This window comes from Armigeres subalbatus, chromosome 2 (assembly GCF_024139115.2).
Source record: "Armigeres subalbatus isolate Guangzhou_Male chromosome 2, GZ_Asu_2, whole genome shotgun sequence".
Classification (NCBI taxonomy): domain Eukaryota; kingdom Metazoa; phylum Arthropoda; class Insecta; order Diptera; family Culicidae; genus Armigeres; species Armigeres subalbatus.
In genome coordinates, this window is record NC_085140.1 from 149,331,528 (window position 1) to 149,354,594 (window position 23,067).

The following is a 23,067-nucleotide window of genomic DNA, read 5'->3' on the forward strand; positions in this document are numbered from 1 at the left end:
ATTATATTTTAATAATACATTACTCTTCAAGCAATACAAAAATGTTCATACAGATACGTTACCGATTGTTACTGGCAATTTTCAAATAATTTGCTTTCTCGTATCACATGTTTCAGCTTTAATCAACAAAATGTTTCAATTAGTTAAGTATGCCCTTTTATTGCCCCACCTTTCCCATTCAAAAGACTACTCTGTCTAAAGAAGGAACGCACGGCTTTCACTGCGGTTCTATGATTTTCCCACACAAACGTGACGCGACCGAACGGCGTTCTGCGAGTTCTGATTCTCGCGCCTCCACACCAACTCACAGCGAGCCAGCACCGAGTCAGTAGATCACCAACCTTGCTCCGACATTTATGAAATCTTTGGCATATAGTGTGCTCCTAACAGTCGGTTCATTCGGTGTTCTGATCGGATTGATCCCTAGCTCAGCCGGTGGAAAGTGAAATTGAATTACTCCTGGAAAAAAAGGATCCTTTAGGGGTTGTGTGGTTGTCTCTCTCGTTGTTGTTTTTTCCTTCTCGTGCGCCTTCCGGTCAAGGATCGAGAAGCGTAACTCGTTCTAAACTCTAGTGATATCGATCAGTGACCGTGTACTGGAATTGTTTTTTTAGTGCCAGTGAAAACTGTTGAAGATAATTAGCGAAAATGTCGTCGTCTGCCGTTACTACCAAAACGTCGAAATATACCTACAAATCCTCAGGAGGAGGTAGTGCCGATGTCAGCATCGAGTACAGCGCTGATCTCAGCGCCCTGTCCAGGTTGGAGGTGAGTTTTCAGTTACAGACTTTTCAACACTTCTGCACAACGTCTCGTCATGCTTATACACTTAGCACCTAACAGTTACATAACATCCCTCAAGAATTCGCATTCCAACAGAAACCTTTTTGACAATTATCTCAGAGCATTGCACCTCCCGTAGAAATGTCACTTCAAAATAAATGTCCCGCGCCAAGCGCTCATCCCGTTGCAGTTGCATATTTTCGTGCGCTAACTTTAGAAACATCCCGGCCCAACCACGGGCAAAAGTGCGAATTCCAACCTACAGTCTCGGGTAACGCTTGAGAATCACCAATTCTTGTCGTTCTCATTATCAATGGCAACGACCAGCGTTCAACGCACCTGAAATAGTTTTGAGACTGTGCTTTGTACATCGATTGCCAAGTTTATCCTTATCTCCTTCTATATGGTGGAGCTCGCTAAAATGTGCCTATTTCCGTGAGCTACATATATGGATGTGATCAATAAGGGAATTTTTAGTATCGATGTTTATAGTGAATAACCATCTTCCAGAAGAAAACCCCTCGCATTCTCACCCATAGAAAATACTTTTACATGTCGCATCCACCCGCTCTACATATCAAAAGACACTAAGCTACGCTGCCAGTCTCCAAAAATAAGCCGATTTAACGCAAGAGCCGCTGACACCGGCGCAATCCTGAGCATGGTGTGAAAATACTCTGACTTTTGCCGGATCCAACTCGCCTTCGAAAGCGAATCAATTATGTGTGTGTAAATGAAGGAAAAAACTGTGAAAATCATCATGATCGTGGAAAAAAATGTGCTAACCCCGTTGAAGAAGAACGCATTGCGGCTCTGAAAATTAAGGTAGAAGGCGAAGAGACAGTGAACAGTGTGACTAAAGCACAAATGACGGTCGAAAAAAATATTAAGAAACGTATCATGACGAATTGTGACTGTGGCTGTGACAAACGAAATAAGAAAATGTACCAACAACGCCGCCTCACACATAAAGGAAGAAAATCTGCACTGTTGGCAGACGTGAAGAGTGACTTGGGACTTGGGATTGCGTCGTGTGTTGCAGCAGTGCGGAAAAAATATGGGATGCGAAAAATAATGCACGGTGTTTCATAACGGCGGCAATGGCAAATGTCAGCGCTTGGTGGCGAGGCCGTTTGTGTGCAGCATTCCATTCTGCCGTCTGACGGCTACGGTGAAATGAGTCACGCCATCTTCTAAGTTTTCCATCTCGTCTCTGCTTCCTCTTACAGGACAAAATCCGCCTGCTGCAGGAAGATCTGGAGTCGGAGCGCAGCCTCCGCCAAAGGGTAAGTGCAAAAGATATCGACGAACAGCGTTATGATGATGTTATTTCAGCATTAGCACAACTAGATATAAATCAAATTGAGTTGATTTATTTGTTTTAAATTGTATATAGAATTCAGAAAAGATTACAACAATGCTCAGACAACATTTTTGTACAAGTATTTTGTGTTATATGTTCGTTATTTTATACCAACCAACTTAGCCGTATTTAAAGGTTCACTATACCTTATTTTCAAAAAATATCAATAATTAAACCAATTTTCAGCTATTTTTTATAAAATTTCAAGGTGGCTCAAATGGATTTAGCATATTTGGACTATTTACAAGCTAAAAAAAATAAAAGAGGTATAAATCCGAAAATAATCAAGTTTTTGTTGAGCTCTACAAGCTATAAATGTCCTGGAAAAAGGGATTAACTTAATAAATTTTCAATGATTATAATAAATTATAGAATTTTGTAGAACAACGAATTCTGAGTGAAACAGCAATTAAAAGCTTGTAAAGGAAACTTGAAGAGGTCTACTATATACATGTCAAAGTAAAAGGAATACTTCCAGTACCTTATGACAAAAAAGTCAATTTTCTAATTATATTATAAATTCACAAAATTGTAGCAAATAACAATTTAATAATAATATTTTTTTCCTAATAATAGTAATGTGCTCAAAATTATATCTCATTCATATTGATATTATTTACAAATAGCATATTATACGAATTTTGTCAAAAGCGAGTTAAAGTCTCGGATAAGGCAAAGAAACATCCGTCTTGATATTTGTATTTATTATTCGATTGCTGTAATGAAAACATCTCATTTTGAATTTGTGCATTTTTCTTGTTTACTTATGTAAAAAGTCATGTTAGGCAATTCAAGTTCGAGTACATACTTTGTACAGTTTATTTTATTTCTTTAATAAAGAGACTTGCTGCAGCCCTAGGGTGGCTCATCTCTGGGCACGGTACAGTTTTTGTGAAAACGAAAATTTAATCACATTTTCCGTGTATATGTTGGTATTATTCGCCACTTTAAAAAAATATGGTTACACGTCGAAGCAGTCAAAAATGTTCAAGAAATACATTCAGAGTGGAAGAAATACGCTGATACAGTATCAACTTTAACTGAAACTAATGAGCTCGGTCAAAACCTCTCTACCCTATTCTTTCCTGTGAAACGTATTATTTTATCACTTTATTAATGAAATATGAAAGAGAAATCAAGCAAGGAGTTCCCAGCATCCGTTACTCAAAATATTGATCAAAGAGCTATGGTATTCAAATTTACGAGGAATTGTCATTAAAATCGCAGGATTTCAGGACAAGACCCTTTTTAACAAAAAATATAAACTTTTTTATTATTATCTTTATTAAGGAGACTTTCAGCCCAAGGCTGGCTCGTCTCCGGAATTATAAACTTAAAATATGCAACAGTTGTGATAGAGTTATTCTCCCCAATTTGCTCTTTCTTGTAGTGGTTTATTCCAGTTTCGCCTGAGCTAAGATCGATAAGTTTTTCCTTCTCTTCTGAAATACTTTCTTAAAAAAAAGGCAGACGATTCTACTATTCTTTCAAACTTATTTAATACCCCAATAGCAATAATATCTACGAAAAAATAACCAATTTTACAATCATGCATTCTTTATTTGTTTGAGTTGTAGTGAAGTATAATTTAAGAGAATTTTAATTATCGAAATAAACAACTTTCACATTTGTTTTTCTAGTTTTTTTCGAATCGCTCGCGCATGAGCTATGACATTTTGATTTTTTTCAGCAGTCAAGGCACAAGAATGTATAATTGAACAAATACGTTTGAATTAAATATCTTTGAACAATAGGTTTGATTTCATGAGCAGACCACGGGACTCATAGTCCAGAGCAGTATTGGAAAAATACCACGAGAAACTGTTATTTAACAAACATTCACAATTGGTCGGAGTTCTGCTGAACCGCTCCAAGCGGCTTTCCGACTGTCTAGTGGTACTTTGCTCATAAAAAGCACAATACAATATTCATAGCTATTCATATCATGCGCTCATATGATGAAGGATATCCTCGATTAATGGGTCGAGAAATATTTGATACAGTTTGTTAATAATTGAAAACCGCTACACTTTATTTTGTGCGTAAAATTGAGTGATTTTTAATCGCTAGGAGTAAATTAGCAGAAGCCTGATTAATTCATCCGGACAAATTTCATGCACCGATCAAACCAAAACAATTCCTCAGAACGTCTCAATATTTTTAAACGTTCTGTGAAAGCGTCGTGCCGTCCGTTTCAAAGCATTTGCATGGACTTTCACAAAATCGAATTTATTCACCTCCCAGTCAACACAAAATCGAATGTGATGCAACGTGAGATGCTAAAGTGGAGGAGATATACTTACATATTGTTTGGGGAAGTACCTATATGGACTCATTACATATAGGTATCTTTGCCGTGTGGTCATTCCATGAGCGGTGGAAATCAAGCTTCACAGACGAGACGAGCTCGCTAATAAAAACAAAAGAAAAGAAAGCTTCACAGAACAACGAGGATAAGATACACTGAGCGAAATAAAAATAGCACCACCATGTTTTTAACTAATATTTTCTTAAATTATGAACAGATGATGGTAATTTCAGTTCAAAATGTAAGTAAATTCTGATTCGCAACTTTTCAGTACACTACATTGATATAAAGGCGGACCAATTACATTTAGGCTACAAAAATCACAAAAAAAGGTGCGAAATAAAAATAGCAGCACTTCAGTTTTTCATCAATGTTTGATCATATTTTAGCAAAAACCATCCCAAAATTCCATGATAAAATACTTTGTGATGACAGTAAAAGTCTTTCTTTAGAATTACTTCAAATATTTAATGTTTGATGGACAGAATTATTTTTCCAAGAGTGTTCAGCTCGAAATGCTCCCAGCATTCACGAAAACAATTTTTTTCATCTTTATGTTGACGAATCGTTTACCTTTTGTATAAAAGTAACGAGCAATTACAACACAAAGGTTTTCTAAGGAATTAAGGCCTGGAGAACAGGCTAGTCCCTCAAAACTCTCTATATTTTTTTTCTAAAAATTTTCTTCTTATCAACTCAGATTTGTGAGTCAAGCTAGAAAGTTAGTTATGGTCCCATAAATGACTCACCGTGCATGATTACGCTTATCTCTAGCATTTCGAAGTGATTCTCCGACTTAATCCTCGTCGATACTCACAGCGATAAAAGATTTACTCGAAATTAAAAAACCCTCATAATCATCATTACTTCATCACCAAGGTTTCGACTAATTTTGACAACCAGTTCTAGGTGCAAATCGCACAAATAGTATTGTCAACCATCAAGATACAACTTTTCGACCGAAGGAACTGACGAACTACAGACCTTCCAGGAAGAAATCCGTGTTGCTCGTTCGAGATATGAAATTTTACAGCTTGTAGAATATGACCGCTGGCAATAATTTCGAAGAGCTTTGACGCCGCAGAAAGACTCGTTATTCCACGGGAGTTTTTGACAGCTTGACTAGGGTTGTAAGTACCGACCCTTTTTGGCGAGCCCCGGTACTACGGTACTGAACCCCTCAGTACCGGGAGTACCGGGAAAATACCGGTACTGGAAGATTTTTTTTTCCAAAATCATCAAAATCAATAGAAAGACAGGATTTAATGGTAAAGATTCAAACTTTATTTATTGCTTTGTATGTATTCAACACTTGTCTTGGGGCTTGACCTTATCCTTGAAATATGCTTTCATAACGCATAGCATATTCAGTATTTCGTCAGACATACGGGATCGTATTTTAGTAGCGAAGCTGTCAGAAACAGAGAACGCTCTTTCTGAGTCTACAGAAGTAGGGCGAACTGTTGCTAGTGAATCATGAAGCAGTATTATTTTCCTTTTCAGTATTTTCCTTTCAGCTTTTTCTGAGTCGTTGTAAGTTAACTCTTGTCCTACAATCTTTACGAATCCTGGTGCAGTAATCGAACTTACAGGAACACTCTTGCCTCAAGCGGGGACGATTTGGAAAAATACTGATGAAGTGTGACGATTTTTTGGGATGTAACGATGTCGTTGTGGTTTGATTGTCTTGAGGTACGTCATCGGACACCTGGCGTTTGTCCAAATTGATTGTCGCTGTCGAAACATCTTTTGCTGGCAAGGATAGGGCACTAAATGTCAACGAAGGAAAAATCAATACGTTTTGACAGATAGGTACCCAACATGTTTGGGGATAATAACAAAGGGAACCGCAGTGGCAATCGTCTTCTATAGTTTATTACCTGTGTTTGTGTTTGAAATTTCAGTAAAAGAATATCTTTCTTACTAGCTGCTGCATTCAAATAATGTGGTTTTAACCACCGGAAGTTTTAACCAAAACTTTTTGCTTAGTACCGAAAATACCGGTACTTTCATTAGGCCAGTACCGGTATCTCGGTACCGAAAATTGGTCGGTACTCTCGGGAATTCCGGTACCGGTACTCCCGGTACTAAAACCCTAATCTTGACGGTCGCCACTTTTGTGCACTGGAAACATGGTAGAAATTTTCCAGCACTCAGGGAAAATTCCTTGCTCGAAAGAACGATTGAAGATAAAAGCAAGTGGATCAGCCACAGCTCTTGCACACCGACGGAACACAACAGCAGGAATGCCATCCGGGCCGGGTGAAAACGAACATTTCAGCTTTTTTGCAGCATCAACGATCATTGCCGGCGATATTTGAAACGTGTCCATGTCAACAGCGTCAAGCGGGATGTTTGATGCAACTAGCTCAGCTTCGACGTCAGTCGATGATTCAGACTGGAAAACGGATGAAAAATGCTTTGCAAAAAAGTCGCACGCCCCTGATAAACTTCTAGCTTCCTTGCTGTCGTAGATGTCACAGAGGTTTGTTATCGTTTGCTATTAACAAAGCCCCAGAAGGATTTTGGGTCACTTCGTAAACCAAATTGTACCCTTAGAACATGCGCTTTATAGAGCGCAGCATTCGTCTTTTTATAATCATCACTAGCACGTTTGAAATTTTCTTTTGCAAAGGCGGCTGACCGATGAGCCCGCAAAAATCGCTGCCATTGATTTCGCTTCCGCTTCAATATTCGGAGACCAGGGGTGCTCCAGGGAGGGGAGACACGCTTTTTCTTCATTGGTACATTCTCATTCAGCCACTGGTTGACGACATCACAAAAACAGTAGCCATATTGTGAACAGTCACACTGTCATACACACAACTCCAGTTCGTACCGGACAAAAAACGCATTAGCTGCTCACAATCAATTTTGCGAAAATTTAGAGCTTTTCACTCTCATTTGCAACTGGTAGTTGATGATCGCATATTTGTAACACCTGCAATTTTGTTCATTTTGTAAAAAGCCTGTGAATCGTTCAGAAAGCTCAATTTACTGCATCTAATCCCACAATAGTAAAATAGGCTTTACTATCTTGCTTATCTGTGGTAAGCTGGAAATGATTGAGTTTGTGGGGAGGATTGATAAACGATTTACAAAATCAACCAAAATGCAAATGTTACAAATATGCGATCATGGGCAGTGTACATCTCATCAAAATTGAAGCTATTATGGTTTTTCACAAAATAGAGCTTGCCGCGCCTTCTGCGCCACTTCAAGTTTTCGTTGCTAGGCAGAATTAAGTTCACATATCTTGATGGCATTCAATATTGCAATTCTGCACGACTTTGGTATGATTTACTCTTTTTGTTCATGTTTCCTTGAAATTTCTGCGCTCATATTTTGCCATAAGTTGGCTTCTTCTCCCTCGTTTGTCTTTGGGTCCAAATTTTCCTAAAATAGTTCGTCTACGGTATGTAATCGGAAGCCTTTAGGATCGATTTCACTGAAAAAGAGATATGCATCATAGCAGGACTATTTTTTTTTTCAATCTATTTCAAAAGAATATTCTACACTCCACCAATTTCTGCGAAATTATCAAAAACAACGCTCTATTTCATAAGTTTTTGCATTCAACTTCGCTTTAAATTGCTGAAATTCGAAATAAAAATCGAACAAAATTATTTTTGTTTTAATGTTCAATATTGCGCAGAACAAAATTTCGTTGACCGGCCGATCGTTTTGCTTTCAGTACAAAGCAGAACTAAATTTCGATGACCAGCCGATTGCTCTGCTTACTGGTGAAACACGACTGGACAAGAAACAAATTTACACTTTCTGATTAATTTACTCACCAGAACAAAGCAGAACAAAATTTCGGTGACCGGCCGATCGTTTTGCTTTCCGCACAAAGTAGAAGGGGAAGAGGCCCCAATACGTCCCCCGGGGCAAAACGACTTTCGGGTATGCACTTATATTTACCATGTTTGAGATATAATGTAGATTAGGCGAAAAAAGTGTCAAAATAATAGATAGGAATGTAGGAAAAACTGAAATTTTCCACATTTTGGTGAAACATCTAACATTTCGGCGAGGCAAAACGCCCCAGTGGAACTATCCTACAATGTACTCGCGACTCCACTCACTGTCCATACCAGAATGCTGATGCGCCGACGCGTGGTACGTTGTTCCTCAAGAGCTGCCGGCTAAAAGGGGTTTTGCCTCATGAGTTTTCCGGCAACAACATATCATCACTTTTTTGAAATGTGAATATTATCAATATGATTGAGATTTTTTCCTAATTTTCACATGGTATCAGCTAGCTATATTGTTTAGCTGTTGCGTGAGTTAGAAACACCCATGAAAATCGTTATAGCTAAGGCATAAAAGCAGTCTATGCTTAGCTAGGGCATATTGCCCCTCTTTCCCCAACTAAATTTCGAATACCGGCCGATCGCTCTGCTCACGACTGGAAAAGAAACAAATTTTCACTTTCTGATTAATTTACTCACCAGAACAAAGCAGAACAAAATTTCGGTGACCGGGCGATCGTTTTGCTTTCAGCACCATAATTTTTTGTAATAAAAATTTTCATTATATTTCCCAGAACCACATTGTTTTGCCAGCGCATGGTGTTCAATCTTAGTTTTTTACTAGCTTTCACCATAAAAATGATCGCGCACCTCATTTCGAATGCTATACGATTTCCCGATTTCCGTGAACAATCCATTTTGTTATTATTTGTTCGCAAAGTGTTTTTTTCTTTTTTTTTTTTTTTTCAAAGTTACAGCTGTCAATGCCGCAGCCAAATTTCCTTTTTTGCGGGTAGTTTCGCTTTTTAGTGGTTATCGAGAGAGGGCCACTTGGTCATATTTCACTCTTAAAGTATCACCATCATAAGGTTGTCATGTAAAAGTGGGTTAGTTGAAATGTTACTTGGGATGCTTAATCTCTAAATTAAGCGAGAAATAATCAAACGATTGTTTTCTACTGAAAATCGATCATACGGTGTAAAATTATTGATCGGAAACATTTTTTTAAGGAAGAGAAAACTTTTTCTTTGGCTGATTTGCAGAATGGATGACATAAGAAATGTCTATCATTTCAAACCTTTACCCAAAGATCCGTCCAAGATTCGACTCATGATTTGCAATGGTTTTTACGTGTTCTTCTTTGTTGAATAAAACTTCTTCGCCAAAACAAGCGATAATGAATCCATACGTAAATATAAAATACGCCTGGATTGAATATTTTTATATTGATTCATTGCTAATAGTGATCAAATAACAAAAACAATACTTCTACATGGAAAAATTGAATTGGGCACATATTGAAAATTTATGCTACCCTAAAACTCTATGGATTTAACTGAAATCGGTCAAGAGACTCAATTCAAGATACTCATTGAAATAGAGGGGCGGCACTTTGAATCTTGAAAACTTTTCAAATGGTAAACAGGTCTAATTTTCAGTATATTTCTTATAGTAAGGGAACAATGTAGTGACACACTTATGATTCATAGTCACCACAAGATTCCTTAGTACCGTTAATTGAGCACTAACAAAAGCTCGAATGCTCAACACTAGGTGTTCGCCGTGTGTCAGATAATGCAGAAAGGTCGCCTACACATCATCTATTCATCGACCTTGATGTCACATATGATACAATCGATCTGCTATGGTAGTTGATTCACGAAAACGGATTCCCGGAATTACTGATAGGATTGATGAAGGCGAAGTTCATTGAAGTTCATGAACCAAGTTAATGTTAAGGAGCACTCTTTAGTCATTTTGAAACGTGCAGATGTTTTTTTTACATGGAAAACACTTTATGCACTAATCCAGCATACGAGTTTAGTAGTTGCCTCACAGGAATACTCCAGCCATAACTGGTCCTACCCACAACTCTTCTTCGGCTCCAACACCATAATTACCCCAGGTCTACCTTTCAGTATTACTTCTGGGGGATTATCAAGTTTTCAACACTACTATTTCACCTGGTCACCATTTTCATAGATCAGCTAAACTGCCTTAATCTGGCAAAGTGACGTATATGCCATTTTTCAAAAATGATGTTAACGAGTAGTATTCATCGTACTCTTTAACAGAAAAATGGAAAACATGTATGTTGTAAAATGGCGCATACGTCACTTTTTCAGATTACGGCAGTAAAGTCCTAAGCGCTTTCTCACTTCAACGGGTGACCGGACGAGTGACGAGGTCAATCCCAAGATTTCGGGTGGAGATAGCTTCCGGTTCAATAGTGCCCCGACTACCCGAAGCCGGTGCGGTCGCACGAAACAAGTCCCCGGCTGTGGATCTAGTCTACTCCGGTAACCGATTTTCAATGCAACATAACGTTTTTCCAAGCCTATGCTGAACAAGTTTTCAGAACACCCTTTACTGAATGTACATCGAGCCTTTGCAGTTTTGCCAACAGGATTGTATATTCAGCAGTATCATGTGCTACCTTTTAGATCTGTTATGAAAATCGAATCAGGTTCAAAAATACTGAATACTTCGGATCGCCATAAAAAAAATCCGACACAAATACAAAGAATTGGCTATGAACAAGCATACAAAGTGATGATCCCCGGTAGTTAAAAATATCTTAGAAGGTAATACAGAAACAAATGCAAAGATTTTCATCGAGAGAATATAAAAAAAGTGTATAAAATTAAGTGTTGCTTTTCATACAGATCTGTCATGTTTGAAACTTAGTACGCTGCTGATACGTAAAGGGTTTTACGGAAAATTTGATGAAATTACCAAAGTAAATATGACAGCTGATTCAGTATAGGAGAACTTTTCCGATTGAAAGCCTCCCTAATAAAGATATATAAAAAAAACTTTTCCGTATACGGAATAATGGTACGGAATATTTTTCCGTAAGGAAAAATGACAGCTCATTTTACTTTACACAGCAGGCGTTATTAGCGTTACGAAATTTTCTCTACTTGTCAGCTCTGTACTGCTCACGGAATTTGAGTAGCGAAATCATTCCGCGATCATTCCATGTCCTATCTATTTGCACAGTACTTTCCAGCAGCGTACTAGCCGTAGGGATCAAAATTCCCAGCAAGTAGTTGAAATTTTACTTTCCTTCTCAAAATACTTAAATTTTTTAACCAAGGGAAGTTATTTACATGCATATTGATTGAGTTGATAATTATGTCCATCTGAAATGAGCATCAAAGTAACTATCATGGATTGAAAATTAAAGTAATTTTGAGCTAGAAGGCAAAACCATGAAATCACTTAAATGAAAATTAATGCTTTGCGTTATTGTTATTTCTACCAGTGTAGAACGACTGAAGCATTATGAAAATCAATTGTAACTAAAGTTGACTGAAGAGTTAACAATTAACAATAATAACTTTCCAACTGTTGTGTTTTAGATCGCTACAGCTCACCACCATATATGCAATAATACTTCAGCAATATCGTTAGGTAGGGGGAAAGACGGCTTTGGCAGGTTTTGTTCTATTATTGGCAGGGGGGTTTTTGTCAACCAAATTTTATGAAATTTGGCCACAATATTCTTTGATATGCAAAGAATGTTTAGGCCAAATTTAAGCCTAGTCAGTCATAAAAAACCCCCCTGCCAATAATAGAACAAAACCTGCCAAAGCCGTCATTCCCCCTATATCCGATGCTAAAAGAATCATTGAGAAAAATGGTGCTTTAAGTTTCCATCAAATTCCTCCTCAACCAACTACTGATCGCACCCTTAACAGAGACAATAACCTTGCCAATTCGATCAACGCTGATTGGCATTGACTGAACCTCAGAGTATCACACCCAAAACATAGGAAGCTAAGCGAGCATCAACCGTTTGATAGCACATGGGGCGCTGTGATATTACATCATTCAATGCCGAATGCCACGCAACCAGCAGCAGAAAATTCAAACAAACGTCGCACAGTACGGACCTCAGGCATTCTGATACCTATGTGTTGTACAAGCAAGTGTAATGTCGAGAGAAACCCACGTTCTGCTCGGTACATGGGCTAAAAATAATAACTTCACCACCGTACACTATACAGGCAGCAACGGCTGAGTTGCATATTGTCGGGAAACTGTTGCTCTCGTCCGATCGGGAAAAGTGGTTGTACGACATGCGGGATGAATTCATCAAAGCGGTCGTCGAATGGACCAAATGGATCTTCAATGCGAACTTCCTCTTTTTACGACTTGTACGCGACCTGCCTGCGGTAGGTCTCGCGCGTCACGCAATAACAAGACCCTGCGGTGTGCAGCTAATCAATGAAAGCAGCACATTTTCAAAGACTGAAATCACAACAGCGTGATAAAAGGTCGAAATTGAACAGCGAACTAACAAAACAATTTTGCTAATAGCTCACTATTTTAAATGTGTCTGGTTGTGAGTTTCAAACTTTGTTCAAACTAGGGGATCTGATCTCAATTTTAAGATTATTCTCCAATTACTTGGGTGTGATGATAATAATCATGAGATGCATTTAAAGATTTGTGCCACACACGGATGTTATCGATCATTCAGTAATTTGCGTTTGATCATTTGGTAGAGTTTGTCAATAACTCATTTCAGAAGCTAAATTTCAAAATGTGTTGTATGGTGGACTTCTAGTGCGAAGGTTTTTCTACATCTCTGCCTAATGGTTTGTTGTTTGAATTCCACTAGTAATGGAGTTATAGCGATAGTTTCAGTAACTTAGACTAGATGATAAAATTCCAATCATTTAGTTTAAGTTATTGCAACTAGCGCTGTAACTGTGTTATTAGTTTAACTCTAACAACGAACCATTAGGCAGAGTTGTAGAAAATCCTTCGCAATAGAAGTCCACCACACAACAGATTTTTAAATTCAGTTTCTGGAATGAGTTATTGACAAACTACTAAATGATCGAACGCAAATTACTAAATGAACGATAACATACTAGGTTCCACAATCTGACTGGTGAAGTTTTGAGGTTGTTCAGTACACAAAATTAAGTATTTCATCCCAATTGCAATTTTTGGCCACTTTAAATTAAAAGTACTCGTTGAAATCGCCTCACGTGGCGACGCCAACTTTAAACATTATACAGTGTTGGAATTTAAAAAAAAAAATAAAAAAATTCGTTACAAGTGAATTATTGATTACAAATGGTAGATTCTGTACGTCTAAAACATTTTTGAGCAGTCCTATATAAGGACTTTCATCTTACAACTACTAATTTGCAGTCTATCTAATTTGATTCTAGATTCTGCGAGATGTTTCTGTGACCATGGTATAGAATGCTTGAAAATAAAAAAAGTGAACAACAGAGCTTTTCCTACACCTTGTTAGATAAAACAGCTTTTTCGGTCGATAAAGTAAATTTTACTTCATTTTCTGACGAAAACACAACTGGACTCGACACAAATTTTTACTTTCTGATTAATTTACTCACCCGCACAAAACAAAACACTGCGCACTGAAAAAAACACGACCGGACTCGCCACATTTTTTTACTTTCTCTTATCTTCGATTGACGCTTTTCCGGCATACGAACAACGTATCCAGCCCACCGTATTTTGCCGTGTTGTATAAGATTAACAATATCCTACCCTTCTCCTGTTTACTGCCGAATATTTCTCGCAGCACCTTACGCTCAAACACTCCGAAAGCTCTCCGAACAGCCTCCTTCAAAGTTCATGTTTCATGGCCGTATAAACCGGAAGTAGTATACAGGGTTTATGCTGGTTACGGAGTCCATAATAAGCCCAATTTGCAACTGCAATACGGCTTTTCACCTCGCGGGTAACAACATTATCGCACGTCACTAATATTCCAAGATACACAAATTCTTCTACCACTTCAATTTTTTTCAAAACCAAGCACCATTTCACTACCACCAATGAACCTACGTTGATTGCCAGCGACCTTGTACTTCGTTTTGCTGATATTGTTCGTGAGTACAATCCTCGCAGTCTCGCTCTAAAAAGGCGAAAAAGCAATTGCACGGATATTCCCAGTAACCTTGCGAGCAAAGGCGTAGGATTACCAATCCGGGGATGGCGAGTCGGTCCGTTCTAGGATGTATAGGAGAAGAAGACGGCACGGCGATAATATCTATATCGGCTGCAAAGCCCAGGAGCATATGCAATCTTGTGATAATGGTACCACTTCTTAGCACACCAGCTCTCCTAATCGCTCCCTCGAGCACTATATTGAACAGTAGATTCGAGAGAGCATCGCCCTGCTTTAATCCATCTAAAGTAACAAATGAAGTCGGTATTTCATCCGCTACCCTTACACTTGATTTCGATCCGTCCGATATTACACGAATCAGCCATATCAGTTAGGCCGGAAAACCATGATCTAGCATAATTCGTCATAATTCATTCCCTTTATTCAGCCTCCTTGTAATCAATAAACAGCTGATGTGTCCATAAGTTGTACTCCCGGAATTTATCAAGGATTTGTTTCAGGGTAAACATTTGATCCTTCGTTGATCGGCTTTCGCGAAAACCTGCCTGGCATTAGCCGACAAATGACTCTTCAAGCGGTCTCAATTTGTTGAACAGAATACGTAACTCGGAGACGAGCCAGCTTCGGGCTGAAAGTCTCCCTAATAAAGACAATAAAAAAATAGAATACGTAACATAATTTTGTAAGCCGAATTAATTATTCCTCGGTAATTGCCGCACTCCAGCACCACTCCGCACCTAATTGGATTAGGGAGTACCTCAAAAAAACAGTATTTTATCTACTTTTTTTATTTTAGATTTTTCGAAAAAGTCGTCTTCATGTGACTTTTAGAGCTCAAAAAAATGCAACTTTTGATGGGTAAATATGCTCAATATTTTTTTATAAGTTGATATCTCCGGTTAGGGCAGACCAAAAAATATATTCACACGGCCTCTCAAAGAGAAATTAATATTCTTTATGATGTCAAAAAATTGGGGATATCCCAAGTAACATTTTAAGTTTTATTACGCTATTGAAGAACATAATTTACTCTACAAGAGTGTTATAAAACGATCATAGAACCAAGATGTTACTAGGGATGTTATTTTTTTATCTCAAGTTTAACCAATTTTACTAAAATCATGTTTTTTCAAATAAATTGATATTACTCGACAACGGAAGAAGATACAGACGATATTCTTATAGCAAAACACGCGTTTTAAAAAGCCCCAAAAGTCTTCAGAAGGTGACATCCGTGAAAAAAAAATTGTAGAACATAACATGTCAATATTCCGAGAAATAAAAAAATATTTTCTATTTTTTTTATATGATGGGCCACCCTATTTTTCGGTAGAACCATAATGATGGCCTTACTATTACGAACAATTTTGTAAAACAACAGTTTTTTCTAAAAAAAATATAGTTTTGGCGTAAAATACATCTTTCCGCGTAAATCTGTATCCTGAACCATAGTGCATTGAACCAGCCCAGCCTGGGTCGCCTCAATCATTTTATGTCGTAGTCCTACCATGTCGCCCGGTTTTTATCACTGTTTTACTAGCATGGATTCCAGAATTCAGAATTCATACTGGGACTTGTGATAAGCGCCGTAGCGTGTGGTTGGCCAGGTTGGCTTTAAGGGGGCGCCAAAATCGGACATCAGAATGATACCCACAGCGAAACGGACATCAGAATGGTGTAAGTCACAAGCCTTCGAATCCACCGAAAGATTTTCTGTGTATAAAAGAAGCATTGCTTGCCGTGTTTGAGTTATCAGAGATGAATGACCTTCTGGGTTATTATTTCTCAAAAAACATTTCATACCAATCTTACCCACTCTACATACATACACATTGTAATTACAATCGTGTAACGTCGGATAAAAACAAACAGCGGTATGATTTGGGATAAAAAAAAGACGATAACAGCCCAAATAGAATTATTACAATTTTCGTGACCAATCTATCAATCGATTTTTCCATCAAATGTTGGATTTTTTTTGTCATTGATAAAAAATATATAGTAAAAAATTATTCGATACTGCTCGTATACCATGTCATCAATCCTAAATTTATTCACCCGAATGTCCCATTACTAATAATTAATTACTAATATTTAAAGAAGTAAGGTTTTCACCGTTTTGCTATTTGCAAACAAATTTTCGAAACCAAAACGAACTGATTTTTGTTTGTTTGTTCGCTCTGACAGATTCTTTCTGCAGATTTTTCCGTTAGAAATCTTGTTGGAAAGAAACAGAAGAGAGAAATGTCAAAAAATAAATAAATAAAAATACACTCGGAAGCCTTTTTTCAAGAGACTTGAAAGGCTCCTTTCATGAAGCTTTCTTTCAAGAGGCTCGGAAGCCTCTGCTCAAGTAGTTTGTATTTTTTTTTTCTGGAGGCTTGGAAGCCTAATTTCAAGACGTTAAGAAGCGTCATTTCAAAATGCTTAGAAGCCTCCTCAAGATTCTCGGGAACCTTCTTTCAAGAGGCTAGGAAGCCTTCTTTCAATAGACTTGGAAGCCCCATTTTAAGAGAGGAAGCCACCTTTTAAGAGGCTAGGAAGACTTCTTTCAAGAAAATTGAAAGCCTCCCTTTAAGAAATTTGGAAGCTTCCATTCGAGATGCTCGGAATTCTCATAAGAGGCCTTCCCTCAAGATGCTGAGAGTCCTGAGTCCTTTCAAGATGCTCAGAAGCGTCCTATTAAGATCCTCGGAAGCCTTTGTTAAGAGGCTCAGGTGTCTTCTTTCGAGAGACTCGAAAGCCTCTATCAAGAGGCTCGGATAATGTAGTGGATAATGTACCCCAACTTTCAGGACACTTGGAAGCTCCCTCCCAAGAGGTTCGGAAGCTCGATGTGTAAAATTTATTTGAAACGGAAAGTTTCAAGGAATTACAAACATTACAGATTTTTTTTTACATAGCCGTACATCTCGTTAGTTTTTAAGTCCGTTTTGTATATATCTTATGGAATACGCTTACACCCAGTTCTTTTTTACACGGGTTGGTTTTAGTCGATTATGAGCTTTAGCGTTAATGATGCTATGAGTTAACCCCATGAAAAAATTCACAAAAAATCAATTTCGCTATGGGTAAGATCACAAATTATTCTCAAATTCAGTTTCATGCGATTAGATGATTTCCGTAGTTAATTGAAAGTCCTGTAGTTCCTTGAAACCACCAATCAAGCAACGCTAGAGTCGAATTTTTCACAATCAACATGGTGTTTATGAAGGTAGGCACTCCAAAAAAAAGGGTTATTTGTCTAGGTCCAATATAGCTTCAAGCTTCAACCAGCATATATTTTATTGGCTTAACTAGATCCACCAGTGCGTGAATTCACAAAAAAGGAAGTTCGGATTTTTTGTCGAGAATCCGCAAACTACTATTTCAAATTATTTTTATTTGTGTAGATTCAAAAATTTGTAAAAATTTCTAGGAATTTAGTAAGGAAAAGTAATGCTTACTTCCTACCTCTATAAGGTTATAGAAGCTTGAGGAATTCATAAAGAAAATTCTACACCACGTAATAAATTGATTTGAAATCTCACCAAAAAAGTTTCGCCAAGGGCGCCGGGAGAGTCTGTTCCTCCTATCCAGATTTATTTCAGTGGGTCACTGGGTCAGATGCAGTAAATTTTACCACAACTTCCTTTTTTAGCGATATAAGTCTAACAAAATGACGTTTATTTCGTCCCTTTTCATACCATTTCGGTAGATTTGTATATAGTATTTTGTTTATAGTATTGTTTATTGTATTATATCAGAACCAAAAATCATGATGACACCTGTTCCAGAAATGGCCAACAACAGGTTTCATTGAAGTGACCTTTTGGAAACCGGACTCAAAATGGTCAGTTTAATGTTTTCGCTGCATATTAGCAATATGGGTATCAAACTTCAGCATTTTGCAAGAGAAATGAAATTATGACCAATTGGCAGCCATTTTTTTTCTTCGCTCAGACCGAGTACCAGGCAGACGTTTTTGAGCCGCGACTCCCGGTGAGCAGACGCTCGAGGCAGGTACTCTAGCAGATGTCAGAAGGACAGCAGCAGCGCCAGTGCTGCAGTACCTGCTAAGTTCGCAACTTTTAGCTGGCGGTATTTTGTTATCGAAAGACCCGTGGAATCATGCGATAGGATCTTATGGGGACCAGAGCTATGTTAGGCGCTCCTTCCTAGATGTCAACCCAACATTTTACAGCCAAGCGATGCTATCAGCAAAAGAAGGGGATAATATGTAATCTATAATATCCTCTGGTTTTCATTATTTTCGATATAGTTTCCATCTATATGATTTGCAAATTATCATTTGCCCTTGCTCCATAAAAAGAAAAGCAATATATATGTTAGATCCATTCTATTACATTAGGTTATTTGAAAATATAAATGTCAAGCCATATGTATTTCTTGGAATCAAAAAAGCGCCCAAAAATCATCTTTAAAAATTGAGGTAGATCATGTGGAATGATAAAAATCTTATGAGGGTGTAAGATTCTTATCATTCCTGAAGGCCAAGATTTGCACAAGAGAGAGAATTTTTAAACGCCACCTCAAAAATTACAGAAAAAAAACTGTAAAACATGCAAGCATAAAATAAATGTTAATTAAAGTAACTTCCAGAAGGCTATTTACTTATGAGAGCATTTAGCAGCTTTTTTTTCTGACAGCATGAATAAATTTGAGCACCAAATTTCTGCTACAAGATGCATTGAATTCCAAACATATGTGGCTCACAACTTCAAATTAAATGCGCTAGACACCATGATTCACTCGGGTTATAAAAACTGGATATTTGAATCTGAGAAAGGCGGATTTTCACTTATTTACAGCACAATATTGATGTATGTTGAGGTGTCCATAGGCAAACTGAAGAAACGAACGAAGAACGGTACCGGTAGCTTTAAGCGTGAAAAATAATATTATTCTCGAAAAACGCACAGCTATTTATATCCGTCATCATTCACTGAATGGGTTTACATTTAGGATTTCTTTTCCTACCTACAATCTCCTATTGAACATTCTTGTGAGATCAACAAGTCGACGACGAAGACGACGTGCTCAGTTGACACTGTCCTAACCGCTCTCAGTTTATGAAACATGACCTAAAAATAGCAAAATTCGTCAAATGGCTCTACTTTGAAAAATGTTGTCTCACTTGTCTTCAGATTCTCCTAGGTTTTAAGTGCCACTACGAGTAACCTACTTAGGCATAACCCCCCATGATAGGCGATCAGCTTACGAACGGCGCATTGGTGACAGTTCCACTTTGGACTGTATGAACGATCACACCTGCGCGCGTCATTTGTCCCCATTTCAGTCGAATCTGATTTACCAGTAACCACGCGTCTCCATTTAAACTGGACTCAAAGAGTTCCTTCATAACACTAATCGTTTGGATCTGAAATGTTGGTTCGCCTGACACCGTTAAATGATCCTCCTGGGAAAACATGCAAAGTAGGCAAATCATTATACAAATAAACACATCCACGCCTATCGGAACCAGTCAAGTACATTCAACAGATATTCCATAATTTCAATTCTCTCCGCGCAAGTGCACTTCATATCGAGTTGCTTGTTCTCCCATCGAGTGGAGGTGCGTGCGAGTGCAGTTCTCCACAAATCATATTACCTACACGTTTTCACGGTTTTCATAAGCAAGCACCCACAGCCAGATTGGTTGCGGTGCGCGTGGTCTAGTTTGCTTCGCAACGCACGGCAATATTGGCTGAACCGAAAATAGAATTCACAGTGCGGTTTTCAAGCCGAAGCAAAACACCTCTTGGCAAAATATGTCTTTCACCTGTGCGGGCCATTCTCGTGGCGCACTGACTTCACACATTTTATTTACAGTAGCGGCATGTATAATTCGATATGAAACTGTGATTGACACCATTTAAGTAGTGTTTCAAAGCTTCCTGATTTGTTTATGGTATTTTCAAGTATTTGAAAGTTGAACTCATCAGCTCAAGTTACGTTGTAAGTTCTAAAATATTCTTTCTAATTCAAACCAATTGAATTAAAAGTTTACTGTCGATACAGAACGCAATCGAATGTTGTCAGATTTCAATACAAATAGTTGGGGTGAGAGTAAAAGTTTGAAATATTGCTGAAGTAGGATTCGATAGGTACGGCAAATTGACTAATGTCCCACCGTTATTGGCTGGTTCTGGAACATATTCTCGCAAGGGCAGTTATTGTATAATTGGTGACACGTCCGTCTACTGTACTTAATGGAATAGTGTGGGTTCAAGACCCACCGGCAACCGAACATCTAATAAAAAATACTTTTCATGGCAAACTGCACTATGAGTCGAAATTAAACTTCTTTTCCATTAAAATATAATGATTCCAAAAATTTTATTGTTTGAGTGACGGTACAATTTGGTTTAGTAATAGTACTGCATTTTTTCAACACCTATTTTGATGGTACATCTTAGTACTCGAATGTAAATCGGTATATAAAATATCGGAAAAATGACGTATTTGAACCAATGTCACGGCATTGGAACAGATAAAAATGGCATTACACATGTTTCTATAAAATCTGACAATCGTTAATACGATGTCTGCCCTGAAGTTCTCAAGATGTTCTACGTCTCTTCTCAAAATATTCTGCGTCTCGTTCTTCTGCTTCAACTCAAATCTTGAACATGACTCATATTCTGAACACTGGCGTACTAAGGCCATTTAAAAACGGGTGTACTGATTTTGAGTTAAAACGGAACTGTATTTCTAATATCAGCATGTTTGTTCACTAGGTGCACCTCACACACTCAGTTTTTATTCTTGCAGCTCGGCAAAAATCCGCACAGCCGTGCGATATCCCAGCAAAAATGACGTTTGTTAGCTGATTTTCGGCAAATTATTTGCTCATTTTCAGCAATATTGACAGAAATCTCGGCAAAAAACATGTTTGCTGGGGCACGGCTGTGCGAATCTCGGTAAAAGTTCAACATTTTGCTGAGATCCCGGTAAAATAAATTAAGTGTGATGTTGCAAGTGTGTGTAGCATTCTAGTACAAGAATCACCGGAAAACTCAACAGCCCCATCAGTTTTTCAAAGTCGCAGAATGGCACAAATTACCCAAAGAATCATCAAATCGGCTACCCATCGATCAAAATAAACAAACGTTTGCTGGTATTGCTGAAGTATTATTATCGCCTGATAATTACTAGAAAAATTATAACACAAGAACTGAAATGTATGAGATGAAATATAATTTAGAAACAGCTAATTCACTTCAATACACCTCCCAATAAAGTAGCAACAATTTTTTTGTTGCATTTCGTGGACATCTTTGGTAGTGGATGAAAAAAACCTTTAGAAGTGAACCCTCACATGAAGTCACTTGAAGGGTTGATCATAAATAAAATTTCCAGGACAACCAAACATCGCATAAGAATGAACGATTAAAATCGTTTACCGATACAAATTTCATCAAAATCGCATTGTGGTGCGTCGCTTATCAGTTTGTTTCTAAACTTTCCCGCACAGTAGGCTATTTTACGACTGCATTTCAGCTTTATTTGTTGACGTTGCATATCCTTAAAATCAAACTAAAATGAGCTCCTTTTATTAACCGTTAAACTGCCTGGAGGAATCTTGACAACTTAAAACAGCTCGTTCCCAGTTAATTTTCAACTTAAATTCAAGCGGTTTCAACTGTGATCAAATGGAACAGTAGTTCCAGAAAGTAGATGGATGAAATGCTCAGGATGACCGTCCGTTTTTAAGAGGGGGAATTTTGAAGTGTGGCATAAGTCATTTTTTTAAGCAAATGTTCAGTAGAAATTTTTAACGTCATAACAGGTGTTTTAGTATAAGTTATCAATGGTCAATGTGATTGGTTGACAACAATAGCCAAATAGAAATAAATTGGCCTCCAGATGACCACCGAACAGGCTCCGGAAACCCGGAATATCCGGTAAAAAAATGTCAACATAAAACTACAAAACAAATTAGGCTACTACACCTCAATCCTTTCAGAATTTCATAAGTAATTTAGAGAACGCCTTAGTTTCTGGGTAGGGTATGGGCTTGCGATGATCACGGAACAGGTTCCGGAAACCCGGAGTTCACGGTATAAAAGGCCAACATAGAACTACAAAATAGGTCAGTCTTCCGACACCTCAAACTTCTCCGGTACTAAAGACCAATGCAGAACTAGAAAATAAATCAGGCTTCTAACATCTCAAACTTTTCAGAATCTTAATCTAGATCTAGATCTATGAAATGCCATTTTTATGTTCGGATGTTCTACTTTGACCAGCTATTAGATCTATATCACTATTTCCCGTGTCCTTATTGTATAAGTGCCTTTCAAATTACTCCAATACTATTGCAAAGCAATGCAGTATCGGTTTCGATAAAGTTCTTGTTTTATTCTCTCAAGAGGATCATAATAACCTATTTGGACCCTTCACAGAAAGCAATCTCATTGAAGGCGCGCCCCTTATCAATAAGAATTCAATCCTTTCTTGCGAAAACAGAAACATATTTGTCTAGCAATGAGAATTTCCTTCATCTGCAGGGAAAATTTATGTTAGTTATACTTCAGATACTGCTATTGGTAGCGTAATCATTAACTACATCAACTTATTGCCCTAGCTCGAAAATGGATTAAGCTAGGACTCGGTTTTGTAGATCTTACACTACGCAAAAGTGATCTATCCAGTATCAGTCTATTCCCCTCAAACTTGTCATAATTCAATGAGTTATCTAGGAAACATTGTAATTTTTTTGAAGGGTAGAAAT

General features: G+C 37.8%; 1 protein-coding gene across 1 annotated transcript in view; it reads left to right on the plus strand.

The window, feature by feature from the left end:
- The first annotated feature begins 324 nt into the window (after positions 1–324).
- LOC134210995 (paramyosin, long form) overlaps positions 325–23,067 on the plus strand; it is an 80,317-nt gene continuing 57,574 nt past the window's right edge. The window contains exons 1-2 of the mRNA XM_062687496.1: positions 325–768; positions 2,013–2,069. Of these exons, the coding sequence (XP_062543480.1) occupies positions 649–768; positions 2,013–2,069 (177 nt within the window). The 5' untranslated portion in view covers positions 325–648. The remainder of the gene's footprint in view (positions 769–2,012; positions 2,070–23,067) is intronic.